General features: G+C 43.0%; 1 protein-coding gene across 5 annotated transcripts; it reads right to left on the minus strand.

The window, feature by feature from the left end:
- Positions 1 to 2,015: 2,015 nt before the first annotated feature.
- Positions 2,016 to 20,485, minus strand: LOC101403289 (UDP-glycosyltransferase 3A1-like). 5 transcript variants are annotated; one of them, XM_087443027.1, is made up of 8 exons: positions 20,392 to 20,485; positions 17,922 to 18,023; positions 11,054 to 11,154; positions 9,235 to 9,254; positions 8,337 to 8,856; positions 5,720 to 5,951; positions 4,034 to 4,253; positions 2,016 to 2,289 (listed from the first exon to the last, which is right to left on the minus strand). In XM_087443027.1, the coding sequence occupies exons 1-8, from the start codon at positions 20,483 to 20,485 to the stop codon at positions 2,016 to 2,018; spliced, it is 1,563 nt and encodes a 520-aa protein (XP_087299153.1). The 5 variants fall into 5 exon arrangements, with proteins under 5 accessions (XP_087299153.1, XP_087299154.1, XP_087299155.1 ...); XM_087443028.1 differs by having other exon boundaries at positions 8,337 to 8,847; positions 9,226 to 9,254; XM_087443029.1 differs by lacking the exon at positions 17,922 to 18,023.
- Positions 20,486 to 20,706: the final 221 nt, after the last annotated feature.

The raw sequence follows: 20,706 nt of genomic DNA on the forward strand, positions 1-20,706 counted from the left end.
GTGTTATCTGATTATTAATTACTGTTACCTTGAGACGAATTTTGAAGAAATTTTCAGAAAATCCACTCTGGCAGATATGTGTCTCTAAAGCTCTAAATATTTCATCTGAATACTTACAAAAAGTAAATGATTAAATAATTTAAAGACTAGCATGGATAAAGGAGCATCCCTAGATCTTAGGGGCAAAAAGTGCTCCTAAAACAAAACATTCCAAGAGAATTCCCTAGCAGATCAAACCACCCTCTGCATGCGTGGGCATGGAATCACCCTGGGTGGGAGGGTCCAGCAGCCAGGACCACCATGTGCTAGGGCAGGTTATTCTTGCAAGGAGGTGCCCACAAGAGGGAAAACTGGGGACTAAAACCAGCCCATCTCCACTCCCCAAGCCCTGTGCCCAGGCAGCAGGTTTTGTTGCTGTTGTCTCCATTTGCACAAGGGCTTCCTCTGCATCTGTGGTTGTCCCTGCTGCTGCCTGCTTCTTTGGGTTGGGCTGATTAGACACATCTACCCCATTAAATGACAGAAATGAGATGAAAGAACTAGGAAAGCATAACACATGTCATCATGGTATGGGACTGCTGCTCCTATTTTGCATGTTCACCACTCTGACTGGTCTGCTTTCCACCCACAGGGGGTTACAGTGGGTGTAAGACTGTCCCTGAGGTCACTGAGTCACAGGGTCACAGGTGGAACAAAACATCCAATCCAGCCCCTCCCTGCCTGCTCTCCACATGTGGCCCAGGCTCTAGTTTCCTCCCACTATCCACTGTCCTTCGTTTTTCTTTCTAAGAACCCCACCCCAGCAGCCAGGGGTGGGGGACATTTCTTAGACTTCACGTGCAGCTAAGAACGCTCATGTGACTCAGGTCTGGTCAATGGGATTTACGTGGAGTCTTTGGGTAGCTGGAGAGTCTGGGAAATCTCTTTAATGAGGGCTGATTCAGCTAGCAGGGACATGCTTTATTCTTTTTTCCCATTTTTCCCTTGTCTTGCCCAAATTTCCGTGTGCTGATTGGATACAAAAAGACCATCTTGAAAATCCAGGGTGACCTCGAGGATGAAACCCACCTGCTGAAGAATGCAGAATAACCATACGAGAAATCTGCACTATAGAATACATCATTGAGCGACCACGCTAGCCCTGGACGGCTGGCCTAGCAGCAGATCTTTTTTACATGAGGAAAAATAAAACTAGAAAAGAGAAGAAAACCAAGAGCTGTTGCAGCCACTGTTTTTCTGGTTTCTCTTGCTATCAAGTGGATGCAATTCTCGACAGTATGTCACAGAGAGAAAGGCTCAACTCTCAAGAGGCACAAAAACACCCTCAGTTTAAAAAGAAGTGAACTTCTTTCTCATGACTCTACTTTTTTACGGGAAAATTGAAAGATAGCTCACTGGTATGAAAGGTGGAGACCAAGGACACTTCTGCCCATGACCAACCTAGAGCTTCCATGCCTGATGAGCAAAGAAGGAGCTCTCTGTAGGACCCCAATGCAGGGGCCAAACATGGTCCTGTAGGAGGGTTCTGGCCCTGAAGGCACGTGCGCAGGACAGGCTTCCTGAGCTTTGATGAGAGTTTCTAGGAGAAGCAAATGGGAAATGAAAGAATTAGGAAAGCGCGCATCTTAGGTGTTATTCCATGACAAGTGGTGGAGGCAGAAGTGAGGGAAAGAGGCCCAGAAGATACTGGCCATGGAGGCTGGAATGGTTCAGTCTCAGTGCCTGGAAGAGGGGCGTGTTAAGGAAAGTGGGCTTCAAGGCTTGAAGCCTGAGGGTCACTGGTCCAAATGACCCAGTGACAGAATCACAGAACAGCCCTTGCTGACTGGCAAATAAAGAAGGCCACAAGTGCTGAGTAAAGAAATCTGATCATAGGAAGAAGCCAGTGAGAAGGAATTTGTAGCAAAATTAGCAAGTGGATATGATGTGGAGAACAGGGATTGTCAGAACTGGTGGGAGGCACCCAAGAAATGCTGAGCCATATCGAATACAATCCTGCAAGTCTGCACTTGGCATCAGGCCTTCTTCAGCTTCCTGGCCCCACACAGCCACCTGGCCACCACACCCTGCAGCTTCCCACAGAGCCACGCGGTGCCCATGGTGACCACCATGAATAAGCGGACATTGAGCAGATACTGCTCATGCCACTGCTGCTGGAAGGAACGGTGCTTGAGGTGTGCAGCGCCCCCTGTCTGGAGGATGTGGTTGACCCAACCCACCAGCCGCTGGGCAGGGATCACAGGGTGGGAGCCCCTGATGATGCTGGCAGCCACTGCTGCAGATTTGTACCTGTTGGCAGAGACAAAGGCGAGGCATTTCTCACGTGGTCTCAGAAGCCTTAGAGACCTTATATCACACAGACACTTTCCACTATATGCACAAAAGCTTCCACTTCAAGGAAATGTTGTTGGCCTGGCCTTGCCACTGTCAAGCTGGGTCCCCTTGAGAAGTTCCAACTGCTGCCTACAAGCAACCATCCATGCTTAGTACAAAAAGTGGTAAACTTAAAAATTGAATGTCGGTAAGAACTGGTCTCTGCCACCAGGAGGCTTATAATATACTATAGAAAATTATATGTATGTAATTTGGAGAGAGGAAGGGAGAGAGAGAGTGCACACCTACTTTGTGCTGGTGTCTGGGCTACATCACACGTATGACTCTGGAAACTGCACCCAGGAGGACACCTGCACCTTCCTGCCCTTCAGAGCATCGTGTTGACCAGCACTGGCTCTATGGGCTACAGTCTGCGTATTTGCACAGGGCCCCACTTAGACGGGATCTGTGATTGATTTAATTCTCTTCTGTCACCTTCTTGAAACATTTCAACTTTATAACAAGAGGCTCTACCTTCCATGTTACATCGGGCCCCACAAGCTTTGCAGCCAGCCCTGATGCACGATGTCTGGGGACCATCCCAGCCCCAATGACTCCTTCATAGGGGCCAGTGGTTCTTGGACATTTGGGTCTAGGTCTTCGAAAATCCAAAAATGTTAGAAACCCATTCTGGAGAAAATGAACTTTGCAATACTTAAGATACTAAATATATATAAAATTTCTGAGTTTTCTGAATCCTGGAGCTTAACGCCTTTTCTAGGACTGAGAACCACAGGCTATTTGTCTGTTTTATACTCATCTAACAAGAACTGCTTGCGGGGCTCCTATGTGCAAGGTAGTATGTTAGGTCTTGAGGTCTCATTCAGGTTTGTGCCCTTGAAATTTCAATTTATTCAGTCCTTCTTAGTTATAAGAAAAAATATACATATTTTTCTTTTCACAGGAGATCATTGTGCCGATGGGAATGAACCTAACAGATCAATGGGCCTTTTTATTGACTCACTTAATACAAATTCCTTCATACTTACTTTGTGGCAGGCCCTGTGCTGGGCCCCGGGAACATTATGGAAAACAACAGACGCATGCTGCTGTCCTGGGAAGGCTTACTCTCTACTTTCTACTGTGGAGGACAGACAATGAATTAAAACCTAAAGAAATGGAGTTATACAGATCCTGAGAAGTGTTTAGAAGGAAACAATGAATGATGATTGGAGTGGGTGGGAGAGGATTCTACTTAGGACTATCAGACAAAGACGGCCTCTATGAAGAGGCAATGCTGGAGATGAGACCCAAATGGAAAGAAGGAGCCAGCCCTGTGAAGAGAAGGGAAGGAGTGTTCTAAGCAGCAGCTCAGACAAAGGTCCTGAGGTAGGGAACAGTGTGACCTGTTAGGTACAGAAAGGCAACTTCAACTCAGTGGAATTCTACTATAAGCACCCCAAAATATAAGACCTCTCAAAGAGACCCTGTGTAAGTAGTTTGGTCTCCTCACAACCAATAACGTAAAAATTATTATCAGCATCTAACCTAAATTGCCTACTCTTGCTCACAGAGGAAATAGTTCAGCTGTTAGCACCACACACGTATTATTCTATGTCCTTGAAGTTTCAGTTTTTATTGCAAAAAGACCCACATGGTGCCCTTCACGTTTGATGTCTTCATTCAGCCTGTGTGACCACAAGCCCAGAGACCCGCATACCTCTTGTCTTCTATGACTTGCTTCATCTTCACAGCCAGCGTCTCAGCATTGATCTGCTTTAAGTGGATAAAGACACCAACATTTTTGGCTTCTACTTGTAACAGGTTTTCAAGCTGGTCTCCAAAAAGGGGAATCCCCACCATGGGAACGCCGTGTTGGATGGCGTCAATGATGCTGTTCATCCCACCATGGGTGACAAAGAGACGGGTGTGAGGGTGAGCTGTTGTAAATAAGAAAAAGAGCAGAACATTTCGGGATGAAAAGTTTCTGAATACCAGGTAAAGAAGAAAGAGCAGAACAAAACAACAATAGATTCTCAAAGTGTGTTCGAACCAAGGTAAAGATGATTTTGGTTGGAACACATTCAAGGTGCATCTTCCGACACACAGGATTCCAAGCCTTCGCTTGTATAGACAATTGTAGCCACAGACAGAACCCAGCTAAGACTGAGAACTCAAGGAATTCCGTAGAGAATAGTGCTAAGCAAGGCATATATCTCCATCCATCTGTTCATCCACCCTTCTCTCTATCATCCCACTGCCTTTCTTTGCTTCTCTCATCTCTGTTTTCTCTTTGTGTATCTCTCTGTTTCTTTCTTTTGAGCAGTCTTTTCTCACCTGTCAACTAATTTCCCTCTTCTCTGAATTCCTGACACATTCACTGGCATCACAACGTATGTAGCACTCATCAAAACTTACACTATGTATGTGTCTCCTCAAATACATGAGAAGACCCTTGAAAGCAGAGACCAGAACCTCCACCTCAGTATTTCCAGTTTCAGAGTTTCTATCCCACCCTTATTTAGAGGTAACTAAAATGATTGTTGATAATGAAGAGCTCATCTCAGCCTGTGCCCCTCAACTGGGATGTGCATCAGAATGTCCTTATGTCTCCTTGAGATGAGAATCATGTGCCATGCCCCAGACTTAGAGATATATATTGGCAGAAATGGCACCAGGAATATGTTTCTTAAATTCCCCAGATGATTTTGAGTCATCATCTTGGTTAAGATTCTCTGATCCAGCCAGCAGCTATGGCAGTGAGGAGTCTCTAAGAAGCATCAGTGGGCACAGAGCAAACCTGTTGGGGAATGAGGGGACTCTCTGGTACCAGAGACTCAATGGACCAAATAACCTGCTATGAGGTTGCTCAGCAAGGCACTCAGGTATTTTGGCACATCCTAAAGACACTGTGGGCATAAATGTTGTGAAGGTATGAGTCACTCACACCTTAGCAGCTAGGGAGGATGTATCTGTGTGTGTGTGTGTGTGTGTGTGAGTGTGTAAGGAGACATGGGTGAACAGGTGCTCATGAGACACTATATACAGTGACAATGTGCCCCTGGTATGTGTTCTCAGAATTCATAGGTTATTTTGGATGTGTTTGGGTGACCTTGTTCAAGACCAAATACAGTAGGTCGTTGTGACTTTAATGGCTGTTGCACCAGCATGGGATAGAAAAGAATGAAGGGGAGATGCCTGTTTTGACATCTGATCTCACTGGAAGTATAGCCTGATTCCCCAAGACCTGTTGCTGCCTGCTCCATTCCTGCCCTCTGGAGACTTACTTTTAACTAGCAGAAGCTCCTCCTCATGTTCATGGGATTTCCCAACTAGAGGTCAGAGCCCTGATGAGCCCTAAAGACATGTACATGTCATGAGAGAAGCAGATCTGGGTAGTCCTTACCCAGGAGGTCACTCTGAGAAAGCCAGTCCACAATTTTCACATTTGCTGCCAATTTGATGTCTTTGGGCCAATGAGAAGTCTTACACTTCCATATCACCCCTTGAGGGAGATGAGCAAAGGCACTATTCATCTCTTTGAGAACTTCCTGGGATGATGATCTGCTCACCTTGGAGCTCAGCGCCACAAGAACAAAGCCAGAGTCTCCATACTTGGCAATGAAATTCTCAAATTGCTGGAGAGAAGTAAGAAAGGCAAGGAGGTGAACAAAGTTGTCACAAAAGCCAGGGTAGCCATGAAATGAAAGTCAGCTATTTACTGAACACACCTTCCTGTCACTCCTAGAGCTAACTGTCCTGAAACTATTATCTTAGTCCCTGGGACAGCTCAGCATCCTCTGCATTACGCTCATGCCCATTGTGTTGGTGGGAACATTTTTCTTCTTTGAAAACCTGACCCTAGTATCAGAGCTATCCTAGACCCTCTACTCATTTTTGGTCCACAGACAGATGGGAGTTTTCCGAACCCAGAACAGAGGTGGTAGTATAAGGAAGAATTCCAGTATTGTCCAGGGTCCAGCAGAGGAGGTGGGACTTCTGGAGGTTAGAGAGGAGAAACTGGGAGAAGGACTCTGGCATAAGAAGAAGTGAAGACAGAATAGGGAAGACACTTGGCCACCCATAGAGTGTGAATTGCTCTAACATTCCATGATATTCTCAGTCACTGATCTTTGTAGTCTATCTCCTACCTCAGTGGTTCACCCACATGACTGCAAATTATACCCACATGGGAAGGCTCTTAAAAATGGCGATGCCCAGTCCCAACCCCAGACCTGGGCACCATACTTTTTCAACTTCCCCAGGCAGTTCTTAAGGAGGGTTGTGACCTAATGTTGCAATCTTGGCTTTAACACCGGTTTTGTCAATTCTTGCTTCCAAATATTTCTTAGGACTCTGACTCTCTCTGGGCTTCTGTGCCTCCTTCCCAACTCCTAGACCCTTAACCTATTGGGTTGATTCCATCCAGCATAACAATGCCTGTTTTACTGTCTCAAGGACCATTTTATCCTTTCCTTTTTTATTTATTTTTTTTTTTTTGTGAGGAAGATCAGCCCTGAGCTAACATCTATTGCCAATCCTCCTCCCTTTTTTTCCCCAAAGCCCCAGTAGATAGTTGTATGTCATAGTTGCACATCCTTCTAGTTGCTGTGTGTGGGACACGGCCTCAGCATGGCTGGAGAAGCACTGCATCGGTGCGTGCCCGGGATCCAAACCAGGCGACCAGTAGCGGAGCACGTGCACTTCACCACTAAGCCACTGGGTCGGCTCACAAGGGCTACTTTAAAACAGGCTTTTATAATTACAAAAGCAACATAAGGCCATTATATAGAAATTGGAAATACAGAGAAGAAAATGTATTGAAAAAAGCCTCTGTTATCTCACAGCCACTGCAACCCTTACTCCCATTATGCTACTGCTTAACAATTTTATCCCCCTTCTTTATGGCCAATGCCTGAGTCACCCTCCTGAGTAAGACTTTCTGCAATCTGGCCTGCTTTATATTTGTGCAATTGAATTCCCTGCTCGGCAGTCTAGACAGAGTCACCCAGGGGACTCAGAATCATGGCCATCTCACTTCTACCTCCACATTCATGGTTCCCTGTTCTCTCCACCTGAAATGCCTTTCCTCCCAGCTCCATTCCTAAAAAATCCTGCCAACAATTCAGAGCCCATCTAGCTCATGGATCATTCCTCGACTCTCCCTGCTCACTCAATGCAAGGTCTGTAGAGGAAGGGTAGACACATCGGTGTCTGGAAGGACCAGGCCAAATCAGAGATCTCCCTGGCTGTGAAATGAATGATGGTGGGAAAATCACGCACACCACCTGAGCCTCTGTCTCTCATTTATGAAAACGGAGATCATCATAATTCCCTCTAGGTGGCAATATATATATGAGATAAACTCCATAAAATGGCAACCCAGTGTTGATAGGCATCAGACACCCAGCTATTCTCAGCTCCTCTCCATTTTGAAAACTTCTGGCAGTGGTTGAGTCTATGAATTCAAAAACGACTCAACAGGTTTTACAGCTTACAATGCCCAGGCCTGATCCCAGATCAAGTGAATCAGGAGGACTAGGTGGAGTTAGGAATCAGGGCCCTACAGGCTGGGGATGCTGGAGAAAATGCCTGTAGTCAGTCCCATGCAGTCCCACCTTGGTTACACCCTGTCTGAGTGTTGTGTGTTTCATTGTGAGTCTCCTTACCAGTTCTTCCATGTGACAGATGCTTACTGCATACTTACTGTACACATGCTCATAAAATGCCAATGAAAATTATCAACTTACTAAAAGGCTTATCCTGCCAGGGTCAGGACTAGGGCGAGGCAAGAGAGGACTCTGGGTGTAACATTTAAGGAAGTCCTCCATTTCAGGGTTGTGCAAGTGCTACCACTCTACTTGCATGACCCTGAAAATGAGTACTTCCTTAACAAGCGTGCCCTAGGTGCCTACTTGCCTCACTCTACTTCACTCCCAGGATGGCGCTGGCAGGGGCAGCCACCAGCTCTGCACTGAAGACCTCTGCATGAAGTCCATATTGAGAGCTAAGGTTTTACTTACTTGTGGTACTGCTTTAACAGGTTTGGCCATCAAGCCTCCAACATACACAGTGTTGGGAAGAAGAGGCCGAGCAAAATCAAAGGCAAAGTTAACAAACCACAACTCTGCCTTCTTCAGAAGATGAGACAAAATTGGCCTAGAGCCTTCGGGGAAATGCTCCTTGATGGTGTTGTCAAACATAGAGTGGATTTGCCATTGCTTCATGGAGAAACCAAAGAACATCAGAAAATTCTTTAGTCGGCCCCAGAAGTCCATACGGTCAGTCAGGAAGGAATGTAACATTGGCACATAAGACAGGGGTCTCGGTGGTCCAAAGTCCACACCACCAAATGAGGAGGGGAGAACGGCCACATATGGTTTCCCAAGCTTCTCAGCAACTAGGAAAGGACAGAAGTCAAAACTTTCAACTATCACCAGGTCGAAGTTCTCATTCTTTAAGGAATGCATGATATCACTTCTCCTTAGCAAATGACTGCACTGAAGTCCCAGCAGTTCCATCAACTTTAAAAAGCTTTCAAATGTGTCTCTGAGAGAAAGAAAATCAATGATAAATATTCATTGCAAGTGTTAATTTCACAATACATAAATAGTCTTGGGCTCCTGGGTAAGCAGGACCGCACCTAGAAGCAGCATCCTGTTCAACCATGTCTGTTAATAGTCTCTTCTCACTTGTGCTCGCAGGTGTTCTGCTCTTGAGAGTGTTTCCTTCCTCCCCTCCCCTCTCCTCTCTGATCCACATTTCAAGCACTCCCTAAGCCAGTTCATTAGAAAATTTATCTTGGAACTCACAGTTCTTGAAATTCATGGGCGTGGTTGAATTACATTAACTGAAATCGAATCGCCACTGTTGGGCCTTCTGCTCTGGGAGTCTTCTATGACCATAGCCAACCTCACAGATCTCTTTCTACCAGATAAATTCTGGGATGTTTTCCTTAACCTTCATTTACATCCTGACTCTTTATGAGTGATTATCTTGTTATTCAGGCAAACTGTGGAAGTTGCTTGATGATACTGTCCCAAACATATTGACGTATAGACTACTTTTTAAAATCACTGTGTATTCTGCATATGACAGATCACCTTACCCAAGGGATTCCTTGACTGTATTAGAACTCAAAATCTCAGCTAAAAATAGGAATTCTACCTTTCTATGTCCACGGGTTAAGCAGTGAAAAAAACTCCTGGTTTTGCAACATATTATTAGCCTTTCCAATTATGAAGGCTGTGGTATCCTGAAAAGCTAATGGCCAAGCTTACTGACATGGAATTAAGACCTTGTTTATGGTATCATTCCAGGTACCTATCCTCTTGCGATGTCCTCCCATCACTGCTTGTATAAAACATGATCCTGTTTCCTGCTTGTACAACATATGGGGAAATGGATGAGGATGTCCATCTGCACTTTAAGGTACCAGAGGTTAACAGGTGCAAGGCCTCAAGACATCAGGGGCCTGCTATCTGCATGGAGGACCAAGAGAATCAACACCCTGGCACACCTGTAATTGTACACCACTGCAACATCGCATCGGAAGGCCCAGAGGCTGAGAACTCATTAGTAATACGCAGATCTCTGCCTGATCTTTAGAATCAACTTCAAATCACACAAGGGAAGTGGCGCCTGAAATCATCCTCTGCTGCGTATTTTTAAAGATTTCACCTGACAAAGGAGTGGTTGCCAAGTATTTTATATACTTTCAATAATGTTGTAAAATTCCTAGAATATAGTTCTTTAGTCACATTTAAAATTTAGCTAATAAATAGAAAAATTTTCAAGAATGTACAGTTACGTATACCTGTCCTCAAAAATATTAAATTGGGGGAGAAGAGACAAAGTACCTACTTAAAATATATAACGAGCAATGAAAGATGAAATACACTAACAGTAAGTGTCAAATAATTAGGTTAGATCTGACATGTACAGGAGGGACTGAGCTCTTCCAATTTGAATGAGGAAAGAAGTCTTTATGGAAGAAGTCATATCCGAGGAGGACCTTGACTAGTAATTAGAATACTCAAGGTAAAAAAATGGGTAACGCCATTGTGATTAACCAAGATACACATGAATTTCTGTCTTTCCACTTTTATGTCTACATTTAAGAAATTGTTTGTTCCTTTCCACTTAAGATGAAGCAAAAGGAATTGCTTCATGTCTTATTTTGCACCATGTTGATTGCTTTTTAAGAGGACTTTAAATTGCCAGATGTTCAAATACTACAAAATCAATGTCCATGTCTCCCCCTCATTAATGAATAAATGTGAAAAAAAGGAGGAAAAGTAAGTGGGGAAAGGTGCTTCTCATTTCCCCATCAACAGTGAGATGTTGAGGTGCCTATCCTTCTGTGTTAGGGAGATTATGGAAAAAGATTGTAATTGAAATATTGTGAGGAGATTCCACAAAGAACAAGCCCAACTGTCTTCGGAAATATATTCATGCTTACGGTGGAAGAGGGACAGTAGCGAGTATGAAAGAATCTCTAATGACTGGACTGGATGATTTGGTGAGAAATATTTGTTTACCCAAATATCTATTCATCATCTATCCCACTATCCATCCATCTATTCATCGAGCCAGCCAACCATCCAGCCATCCATCCATCCTGCCACCCCTTTCTCCTGTCCTCAGACCAAGCATACATACATACATACATTCATTCGTATCACTGAAATAGTTACTTTTTGGTTCAAATAATAAAAAGAAATTATCTGTCAGCCAAAACTTCTTCCATAAAGAAATCAAAATAGTTCTTAAATTCTTTGTTATAATCTTCAGGTGGAAGCCAAGTGAGAACTTGGTATGATTTTTCTTCCTCTTTAAAACCTAAGAAAACATCAATGGATTAAAAATGTTAAATATGTCACACAGCATGGATAACATTAGCATGATGATAGCAACATTTGTGTGTTCCAATAATTTTATATTTACTTGAATGTTTGCCTTTTGAACTATTCTACTCTGGTTTGGTGGCTTTCTCATTCATTCAATCTTATTAACTGAAAACATGGATTTAGAACCTTACAAATTTTCAGGAATGCTTTTCCATTTAAAGTTACAGAAACTTCTATTTAAAGCTTTCACTAAAGGTATACCGATTCGTCTCACTTTACAGGTGAGAAACAAAGGTAATTAAGTTTAAGATAGTTTGTGAAGATTGCACACATAAGAATTTGTAGAGTTTCTATTTAAATACAGGTCTCTTTAATTCCAGAGTCTCTACATTTTTTCTTTTAGAAAAATTCATTTGCATTTTTTAAAGCTATACATCCAAGTCATCTTTGATTCAGTAAAATGTACTCAATGGCTTGATGGAAATCGTAGTCCTCTGCACCTCTACTTACCTACTTGGCTTCTCCCCCATCACCTGTGTCTAACCAAAAGTCTGAGTCTGTTTTTGATGTTTGACTGCTGACAGATTTCAAGCCCTGTCTCCCACTCCCTCTTCTGTGCCTCATCTGGACAAGCTGTTAAGAAAGTCCCTGTGCTCCCTCCTTTGGCCCTAATGAGAGTTTCTCCCATTAGGGAGAAAAAGTCACGCCAATGAGGGGGAACACTTACCCCATCCCCTTACCCACAGGAAAAACTCAAGCTAGTGATAAATAAATGGCAAGAAATAGGATATATTGGAGCATATGAGGAAGCCATTTGGTGTAAAATTCAGCCTGAGCTTCTTTTTCCAAAAGGGCCTGTTGCCTTTAAGCATGTATTGTGTATCTGCTTTACCACGTTCCAAAGAGAAGAGTAAAAGCCCTTAAGATAAGGATACAACTTCCTCCACATTAGTATTTCCTTAAGGATAAGCATTTCTCCCTAGGCTAGGATTTGATTGCTGCACTCATCCTGTGACCACCCAGCTCGAGACAACAGACCTGCCACCAACCATGGCCATCGAGACAGCAGACCTGCTACCCACTGTGTCCATCAATAGCTATTCTGGCAGGGCAATCTGGCAGGGTGATCTTGTGGCTATTGTAAAAGGGACATTGCAATCATATGTGATACATGCTCTTTGACGGTATATAACCACTCTGTACACCCCACTTCTTTAGTGTCCTTCCTTCCTTAGAGAAGGAAGGCCCTGGGCTATGGTCCTCAAAAATCAGCTCATATTGTGCAACTATGACATACAACTATCTACTGGGGCTTTGGGGCGAAAATAAATAAATAAATCTTTAAAAAAAAAAAAAAAAAAAAAAATCAGCTCATAATAAACTCACCCCAGTTTTGATTTATAGATTGATTATGGAATATTTATATAGACACTAGACATCCCTCTTGGTTCTACAAAGCCATTTTTCACATTTGCTTGAGAACCTGTCCCATTCTCCAAAAAAAAAGCCTTATTATTTGAGTAATAAGCCTTTCATACTCTCTTCATGCGTGTGTGCCTTCATCAATCATGGCATCTAACCTAACTGTGTGTACGGACTGGGGAGAGATTAGTGCATGGTCCCACACATGAAAGCTCCCATACCCAATCTTAGTGAATTTACTGACTCTATCCAAGTATTTACCAGCAAACACTTTACATCATAGATTTGGCTAATATGATCTGTTCAGTAACTATTTCAACAGGCTCTCACCGGTAGTTTGCTTTTATCTTGGAGGGGACAGAATACACCTTTAAGTGGTGACCCTTGAGGTACTTCAACTGCCCTACCATTGGTCACAAACTCTGTCAGCAAGATCTTAACCACATCCAACTGTCTCCAGGAGCACAAGTGTGACATTACATTGAGGACATCCTCCTCCAAGGGGATTCATTTGCCTCACTCATTCAAGACATGGAAACATTCACAAAGGAGCTCACACCTGGAATGTGCCATTGCCCCCACACAGAGCTCAAGGACAGTACTTTGTTATATTCCTGGGAACTGTGTGGTCAGTCTAAGGCCTCTCTATCCATGACACTGTCAAGAAACAACTGTTCACTCACAACACCACAATATTTCAACAAGTCCAACATCTATAGGGCTTTTTGCATTCTGGAGACAACAAAGTTCTTGTTTACATGTTTTACTTAAGCCTATTTATGCATATTATTTGAAAATCAGCCCACTTTGAATAGGGCCCCAAATAACCAAAAGCTCTAGAATCTGTCCGATTTGCAACACAATGGGCACTGTCATGAGTGCCACTCAAAGTTGCCTTTACTGTGGAGGCCTTAACAACCTCCTCTTGTGCCTCTTGGAATTCTTCTGATCACCTATGATGACTGTATTAGTTTCTTATTGCTGCTATAAAAAATTGCTATAAACTTGAGCCAGCCCTGATGGCCCAGCAGTTGGAGTTCATTGTGCTCTGCTTCAGCAGCGTGAGTTCGGTTACTGGGTGCAGAACCACACCACTCCTCTGTCAGTAGCCATGCTGTGGCAGTGGCTCACATAAAAGAACCAGGAGAACTTACAACTATATATAACTATGTACTGGGGCTTTGCAGGGTAAAAAAGAAGGAAAAAAAGGAGGAAGATTGACAACAGATGTTACTTTAGGTCGAATCTTCCCCTGCAAAAAAAAAAAATTATTATAAACGTAATGGCTTAAAACAACACAAACTTATCTTATAAATCTGAAGATCAAAAGTCGAAAAAGAGTCTCACTGGGATAAAAGCAAGGTGTGGGCAGCACTGCATTCCCTCTGGAAGCCCTAGAAGACAGTCTGTTTTCTTGCCTTTTCCAGGTTCTAGTGGCTGTCTGCATTCCTTGGCTCACGGCCTCCTTTCAACTGGCAATCACATGACTCCGACTTTTCTTTCCATCATCACATTTCCTTCTCTTACTCTCTTGTCCTCTTCTTTCCAATAGAAAGACTCTTGTAATTATACCAGGCCTACCTGGATAATCCAGGTAACCTCCTAATCTCAAGATCCTTATTTTAATCACATCAGCAAAATCCCTTTGCAATTTACAGTAGCATATTCACTGGTTCCAAGGATTAAGACGTGGATAACTTTGAGGAGACATTATTTTACTACTACGTTCTACTCTCTGTACCTGAAACACTCATGTACATTGCACATGGAAAAGTCATTCACTCCATCCCAACGTCCCCAAAAGTCCCAAACCATTACATTATCAACTCATAATTCAAAATCTCATCTAATATCATCAGCTCAAAAGTCCCAAATTATGTTATCCAAAGAATTTTTCAAATATGGGTGAGAGTATAGGGATGATCCATCCAGGAGGCAAAATTTTTCTCCATTTGTAAACCTATGAAATTAGGAAACAGGTTATCTGCTCCCAAGAAACAATAATGGGACAGGTATAAAATACCGGTAACTGACATTATCACTCCAAATGGAATAAAATGAAAGCAAAAAAATGAGTTGCCTGTCCTATGAAATTTTGATATCCCACTGGGCAAACAATATTAGGTTTTCAGGACAGGAAATAATCCTCTGTGATTTGAAACTTAGCCCTGTAAGCTTGAAGATCTACCCTCTGGGTTCACTGCTTCACCCTCAACTTCTTTTTGTTCTTTATTAAAAGTATCATGTGTTTGCAGATGAATAGTTTAGAGCCTGTTTCTTACTTTTGGGAGTCTAACAGCCTTCTTTATGTCATCTTCTGCCTCCTTCAGTCCAAACTGGCAGTGTTTCTTCTGGTATAAAATTCTCAAGTACCTTGTGGGTCTCCTGGGTATATCATGGAAATTCCATCCACTGGACAACAGGCTGCTCCACAGATTTTTACAAAATAATTTCATCTCTATTTTTGTCACCCGCCAATATGATTGAAGGGATCCATGAGTCACAAGCCTAATCTTCAAAGAGCTCTCTGTGAGACTGAATATTCTGACCTTTTAATCGTTCAGAGGCAATAGCAAATGTTGTCAAGCCACACCACTGGTTTCCTCTATAAGAGAAAAGAATTCATTGCTTTCTTCATAGTGAATTTCCTAATTTTAGAATCTGTTGCAATCTGAATAGGCTGAAAATTTCCAAAATCATGAAGTCCTGTTTTTGTTACGTTTAATAGTTGCTACTTCAATTTATCTCTTTCCTATCACATTCTAAAATAAGCAGTAAGAAGATTTTAACATCTATATTTCTACCAAAACTCTGGTTAGGATGATTTACCTGTTGTCTAAGATGATATAGATTTTCTCTACTATGCTCCTCACTGCTTCTGAGTCCTCATTAGCAGAGTTTTACCATTTGCATTTCTACTAACAGTCTGTACAAGGCAATCTAGGTTTTTCTATCCTGCTCCTCAATGTCCTATCAGCCTCTACCTATAACCCAATTGCGACGCCAGATATTGTTGGAGCAGTAGTACACGTGAGCATTGAGATCTTTGCTACTTCAGTGCCACTGACGTCATTTATTTATTAAAGTTGTAAACGAATAAACAAGGTGGGGAAGTGTGTCCAAATAAGGAGTTAGTGAATGGTTCAAATATTTCAACACACTGAAAGGAGCATCAGGTCAGAAATCATAACCGAATCTGTGTTTTCCTTATTTGCAGACATTTAGCCAGGCTGTACCATTGAAGTGAAAGATGAATTTGCTGTTTCAAAGCCTCAAAAATGGCCAAGAAAGGGGAATATGAAAGAAACTCTAGACACTTAGCCTGGAACCTAAGGATAAAACTGAAGGGGTCCATGAACTCCCTGAATTGTTTATAGATTTTGCTGTACATATATTTGTTAAAGGGGTAGAAAGTCTATAACTTTCAGTAGCTTCTCAAAGTACATGGGAACTGCCAAAGTTATGTTTTAATATAAAATTTTAATTTAACTTGATTTAATTTAATATTTTAATTAAATTGAATTACTATTTTTTTAATTAAAAATAATTACATTAAAATTAATATACTACAGGGGCTGGCCTGGTGGCACAAGCGGTTAAGTGCACACGCTCCGCTGTGGCGGTCCGGGGTTCGCCAGTTCAGATCCCAGGCGCGTACCGACGTACCGCCTGGCAAGCCATGCTGTGGCGGCGTCCCATATAAAGTGGAGGAAGATGGGCACAGATGTTAGCCCAGGGCCAGTCTTCCTCAGGAAAAAAAGAGGAGGATTGACAGATGTTAGCACAGGGCTGATCTTCCTCACACACAAAAAAAAATTAATACACTACAGCTATTTAATCAGTTCTGAGGTCAAGGGAGATTCTAAAGGATATGTATAGAAATGATGTTCAGTGAAGAATAGAGAACCTAATCTAGAAGGTGGTTATAGTTGTTTTAAGTAGGGACTCAGACAGAATTTTGTACACCAGTGTTCATAGCAGCATTATTCACAGTAAGCAAAAGGTGGAAACACCCAAATTTTCAGTGATAGATGAATGGGCTAAATAATGTGGTATATACATAAAATAGAATGTTATTCAGTCTTAAAAAGGAAACAAATTCTGACACATCTACAACCTGGATGAGCCTGAAGACATTATGCTAAGTGAAATAAGTCAGACATAAAAGGAAAATATTGGTTGATTCCACTTACATGAGGTTTTGAGACCAGTCAAATAATTAGAGAAATAAAGTAGAATAGTGGTTATCAGGTGCTGGGGGCAAGAGGTAATGGGCAGGTATTGTTTATAGGGTACAGAGTTCCAGTTAGTGATGACGACAAAGTTCTGGAGATGGACATTGGTGATGGTTGCACAACAATGTGAGTGTACTTAAAGTCACTAAGTGGAACACAAAAATGATCAAAATCGTCAATTTTATGTCATGTATGTTTTACCACAATAAAAAACTTAAAAGACTTTTTAACGGAAAAAAATTGTTTTAAAACAAACTGAACAATAACAAAGCCTGAAGCCAACGTCAAGTTTTATAATTTCTCAAAATTTGGTTTCCCAATAATGCAGCTTAATGTTGGATGTTTTTTTTTTAAGTCAAAACCTGAGAGACAATTCAGATTGGGCAATCCAGAGCTTAAAGTCCTAAATCCACCCAACACTGTTACCAGCCTGCCATGTGACCTTGAGCAAATCATTTCAGGTCTCTGACCTGCCTTTCCCTCGTCTGTTAGCAGAGAAGAGTTGATAAAATGTAAGAGCCCATTTTAGCTCATAAATTTAGGATTCAATGACTCGGTCAGGAACTTCCAAATCACTGTGCGCAAACTCATGGACAGTCATTCATTTTTCAAGAAAACAAGATCATCTCAATGATAAATTCTCATCTTAGCTGCATAAATAAAGAACTCCCTGAGAAAGCTTCCTTAAATTTCAGATATCATAAGAGGAGAACTTAATCTATGTTACAGAAATAGAAAAGTGATCCTTATCTGTTAGAAACTTTATCATGGCTGAACACTTCTGCTGAACATATTTTCAAGCCAAGTTACAAAGAAACATTTACAAAATAATCTGTAATAAAGTGTGGAGGATTACTTGGGACAGAGTAGAAGTCTAGGTAAAGGAGGAAAATATGGGACGATAGAGTGTGGAGTTCTTGTTTGACAGAACCCAGAAGTGTTCCAGCACTTTAGATAAACACATACACACTCAGGGACACATCTTTTTCATTCTTTCAATCCAAACAGACATTTGCTACTATTTGAAAAACCTTTCTGTGCAAAAGGCATTGTTGCTCTGTGCCTGGAGTAGAACAAATCAAAAAATAGTGAGAACAGATGCCTGTTATCAATAAATTTGCTATCTGGAGAAGCATGGTGACATTATGAGCATGATCTTGAAGAATCTGAGTCACTTGGTCCATTAGTAGATGATGGCTTCCACCTAGGAACAATGTACAACTTTACTTTTGTGATGATGAGAACAGAGGTTCAGAGGTCAAAAGCATGATAAATCCATAAAAGGAGAGGTAGGGAAACAGAAAGTTAATGGCGAGTAGAGAAAGATGAACTTCATCAGTCACTCTCTCCCTATCCACCTGGGTATGCCCTAGCCCACTTACCCAGAGCCTGCTGGCCCAAACCCGTGACTTGCATCAAACCTCCATCATAGATCCCCTCTTGTGACTCTGGTCTCCATGTCAATGTGAGGAGCTTCTTGGTGCTTAGGCCTTAAGGAGTTCCTGATCCTAATGTGCATGCTGTGTTTTAGCTGGGGCCCTATGGAGACACAGTGTGCTAGAGAAATAACTGCACTGGAGGAAATTTTGGCACAGTGCTGTGCATGTGAATGTGAAGGGTCCTAATGCACAATCAATCAGTGCTATTTTTGGAATCCTCTTCTTTGGAAATTTCTGCTAGCATAGGAGCCAGAAATGTGGGAGCTTAAATGTGAGTCCAAGAAACAGTCATTGGAACAGAAGGACATGGAGTCACCACTTAGAGCCCAAATCCTTGAGATTCAAGTGTATCTGGCAGGACTTTTCTCAGCTGGGCCTGAATTGTGCAGAACATGAAATTAAGACATTCAGGTTCATTATGGGGGCCATGGCGTGGGCCTGCAGGATCCTATATGCGTGAGGACTGAGACATCACCCATGCTACGACAATCCTGGGATCCTAAGGAATGAGAAGACTGATAGTCAGGGGAGGTACGAGTTCCCACACACTAATGTCTTCTCTTAGACCCTGCTCCAACATGGGAACTTTGCCTGAATCTAAGGGTCTCAGCAGCAGACAAAGTCAGATCAGGAGAGAAGTTCATGGGAAGTACCAAGAGTTTGGACATGGGGGTGAGAGGTGTGTAGTGCTAGAGAAATGGTGTGTAACTATTTCTCAGGTTTTTTGTACCCAGACTTGCACAGTCTGAAGTAACAGGGAGGATATAAAGTACAAATGTCCTGCATCTCATAGCCACATTTTAATCCATATCAGACCTGGGAGCCAGGAAGAAGGGGTGACCACACAGGCATCCAATCATGGAGGGTCTTGGTGAGCCCCAGTGCATCCTGGGGCAGAGAAAGAGCTTCCAGCACCTCACAAACCACACCAACTCCCTCTCAGTCTAAGACAGGAGAACAGGGTACTTTTAAGAGGTGAGGAAGCTCTTTTGCTTTATCATTGCTAACAAATAAAAAGAAAAAAAAAAAGCTTTCAAATGGTGTTACAGGGTTTTAGTGAGTGATATGAGTGATTATAAAAACTTCCCACTGAAAATTGGTGAAGAATGGGAGCTGTGGAGAGGATGGTCTTGGGGTAAGAGACGCTGAGTAAATTCATGGTGTTGGCCATGAGGGAGCTCTGGTGTGATCTTGCAAAAGGCACCTCCCTTCCCTGACCCTTAGGTTCCTGCTGAGGAAAACATAGTGGGGGCTGAATTAGAGGATTTATGGTTCCTTCCAGCTCTAGGATCCCTGATTCTCAGTGACCTAAAAGTGATCTAAGAGAACTCACTCTGGGTTGAAAGAAAGTATTGGGAACCTCCTTCCCCTTATGACCCCTTCATCGTGACGTATTTTTTGTCTCAGCTTCTATCCCCTTTGATGCAAAAGTAAAGGAAATAAAACTGAGGCCACACAATGCAGAATTAACAGTTCCCTGAGTCCTTCAAACACTTCCACCAGCACAGGCTTAAGAAAGAGTGACACAGAGAGACATCAGTGTGCAAGGTACACTCTTCAGCCCTAGTCAGTTCTCCCAGTTTCCCCTGGATGAAAACACTCCACCCTCCTAACTCTCATTGACATGTCCTCCCTGCTCCACCCTGGCTCCCATGCAGCCTCAGAAAATTAGTGCTGCTGCCCGAGGAGCACCTTTCCCCCACAGCCTCCGAGAGCCTGCAGACACTAGCCACAGTCTGTACTGGCAACTTCTGCACATCTCCTAGAAGTTTAAGAGGAGCCTCTGAATGTCCTGCCTGTGCCCTGGAGGAGTTGTCGTAGGTCTCTTGTACTGGGCTGGCTGTTAGCCGTCTGGCCTTGGCCTCATGTTATAGGGAGGAGATCCTGAGCAAGAAGGGAGAGGAAACAGTATTTCTGTTTTCTCCAGAACTATCTTCTCCACCTCAGCTGCAGTAGAGGCCTCTCTCTGCCTCCAAAAACAGCACCCACCCCTTCATCCCCCAGCCAGGCAAACAAACCTGCTCAGCCTGAAGAACCACATGGAATGACCCTCTGACCTAGGACTGTTTGCCTGATCCAGGCCTCTGGTGCCTGGGAAGCTCCTGTCTCTGGATTCTTTGGCCAAGCACTCACCCACCAAGGACAGAGTTAGGATTTTGGTGGCCTCTGAGAGCAGAAGCCCGGGCAGAATGAAGCAGATGAGAAGCAGTGCCCGTGATCTCGACATGCTGGCTCCTGTGCTGGGAGCCCAGTGCCCTACTCCACACAAAGGGAACTGTGTGCCCCAAACATGTGGTGCCGGGCAATGAAGGATTGGCGCTTGCTGGGAGCTTGGGAGGTGGTAGGAGATGGATCCTGCCTGTCTTTCCTCTCTTTGTCCCCACTTGCCCTCCGCCCCTCCTGCCTAGGTTCCTGCTCCATTGGACATTTTTCCCTCACCCTCCTACC

Source organism: Ceratotherium simum, chromosome 18, assembly GCF_057802395.1.
Source record: "Ceratotherium simum simum isolate JZ-2026a chromosome 18, ASM5780239v1, whole genome shotgun sequence".
Lineage (NCBI taxonomy): Eukaryota > Metazoa > Chordata > Mammalia > Perissodactyla > Rhinocerotidae > Ceratotherium > Ceratotherium simum.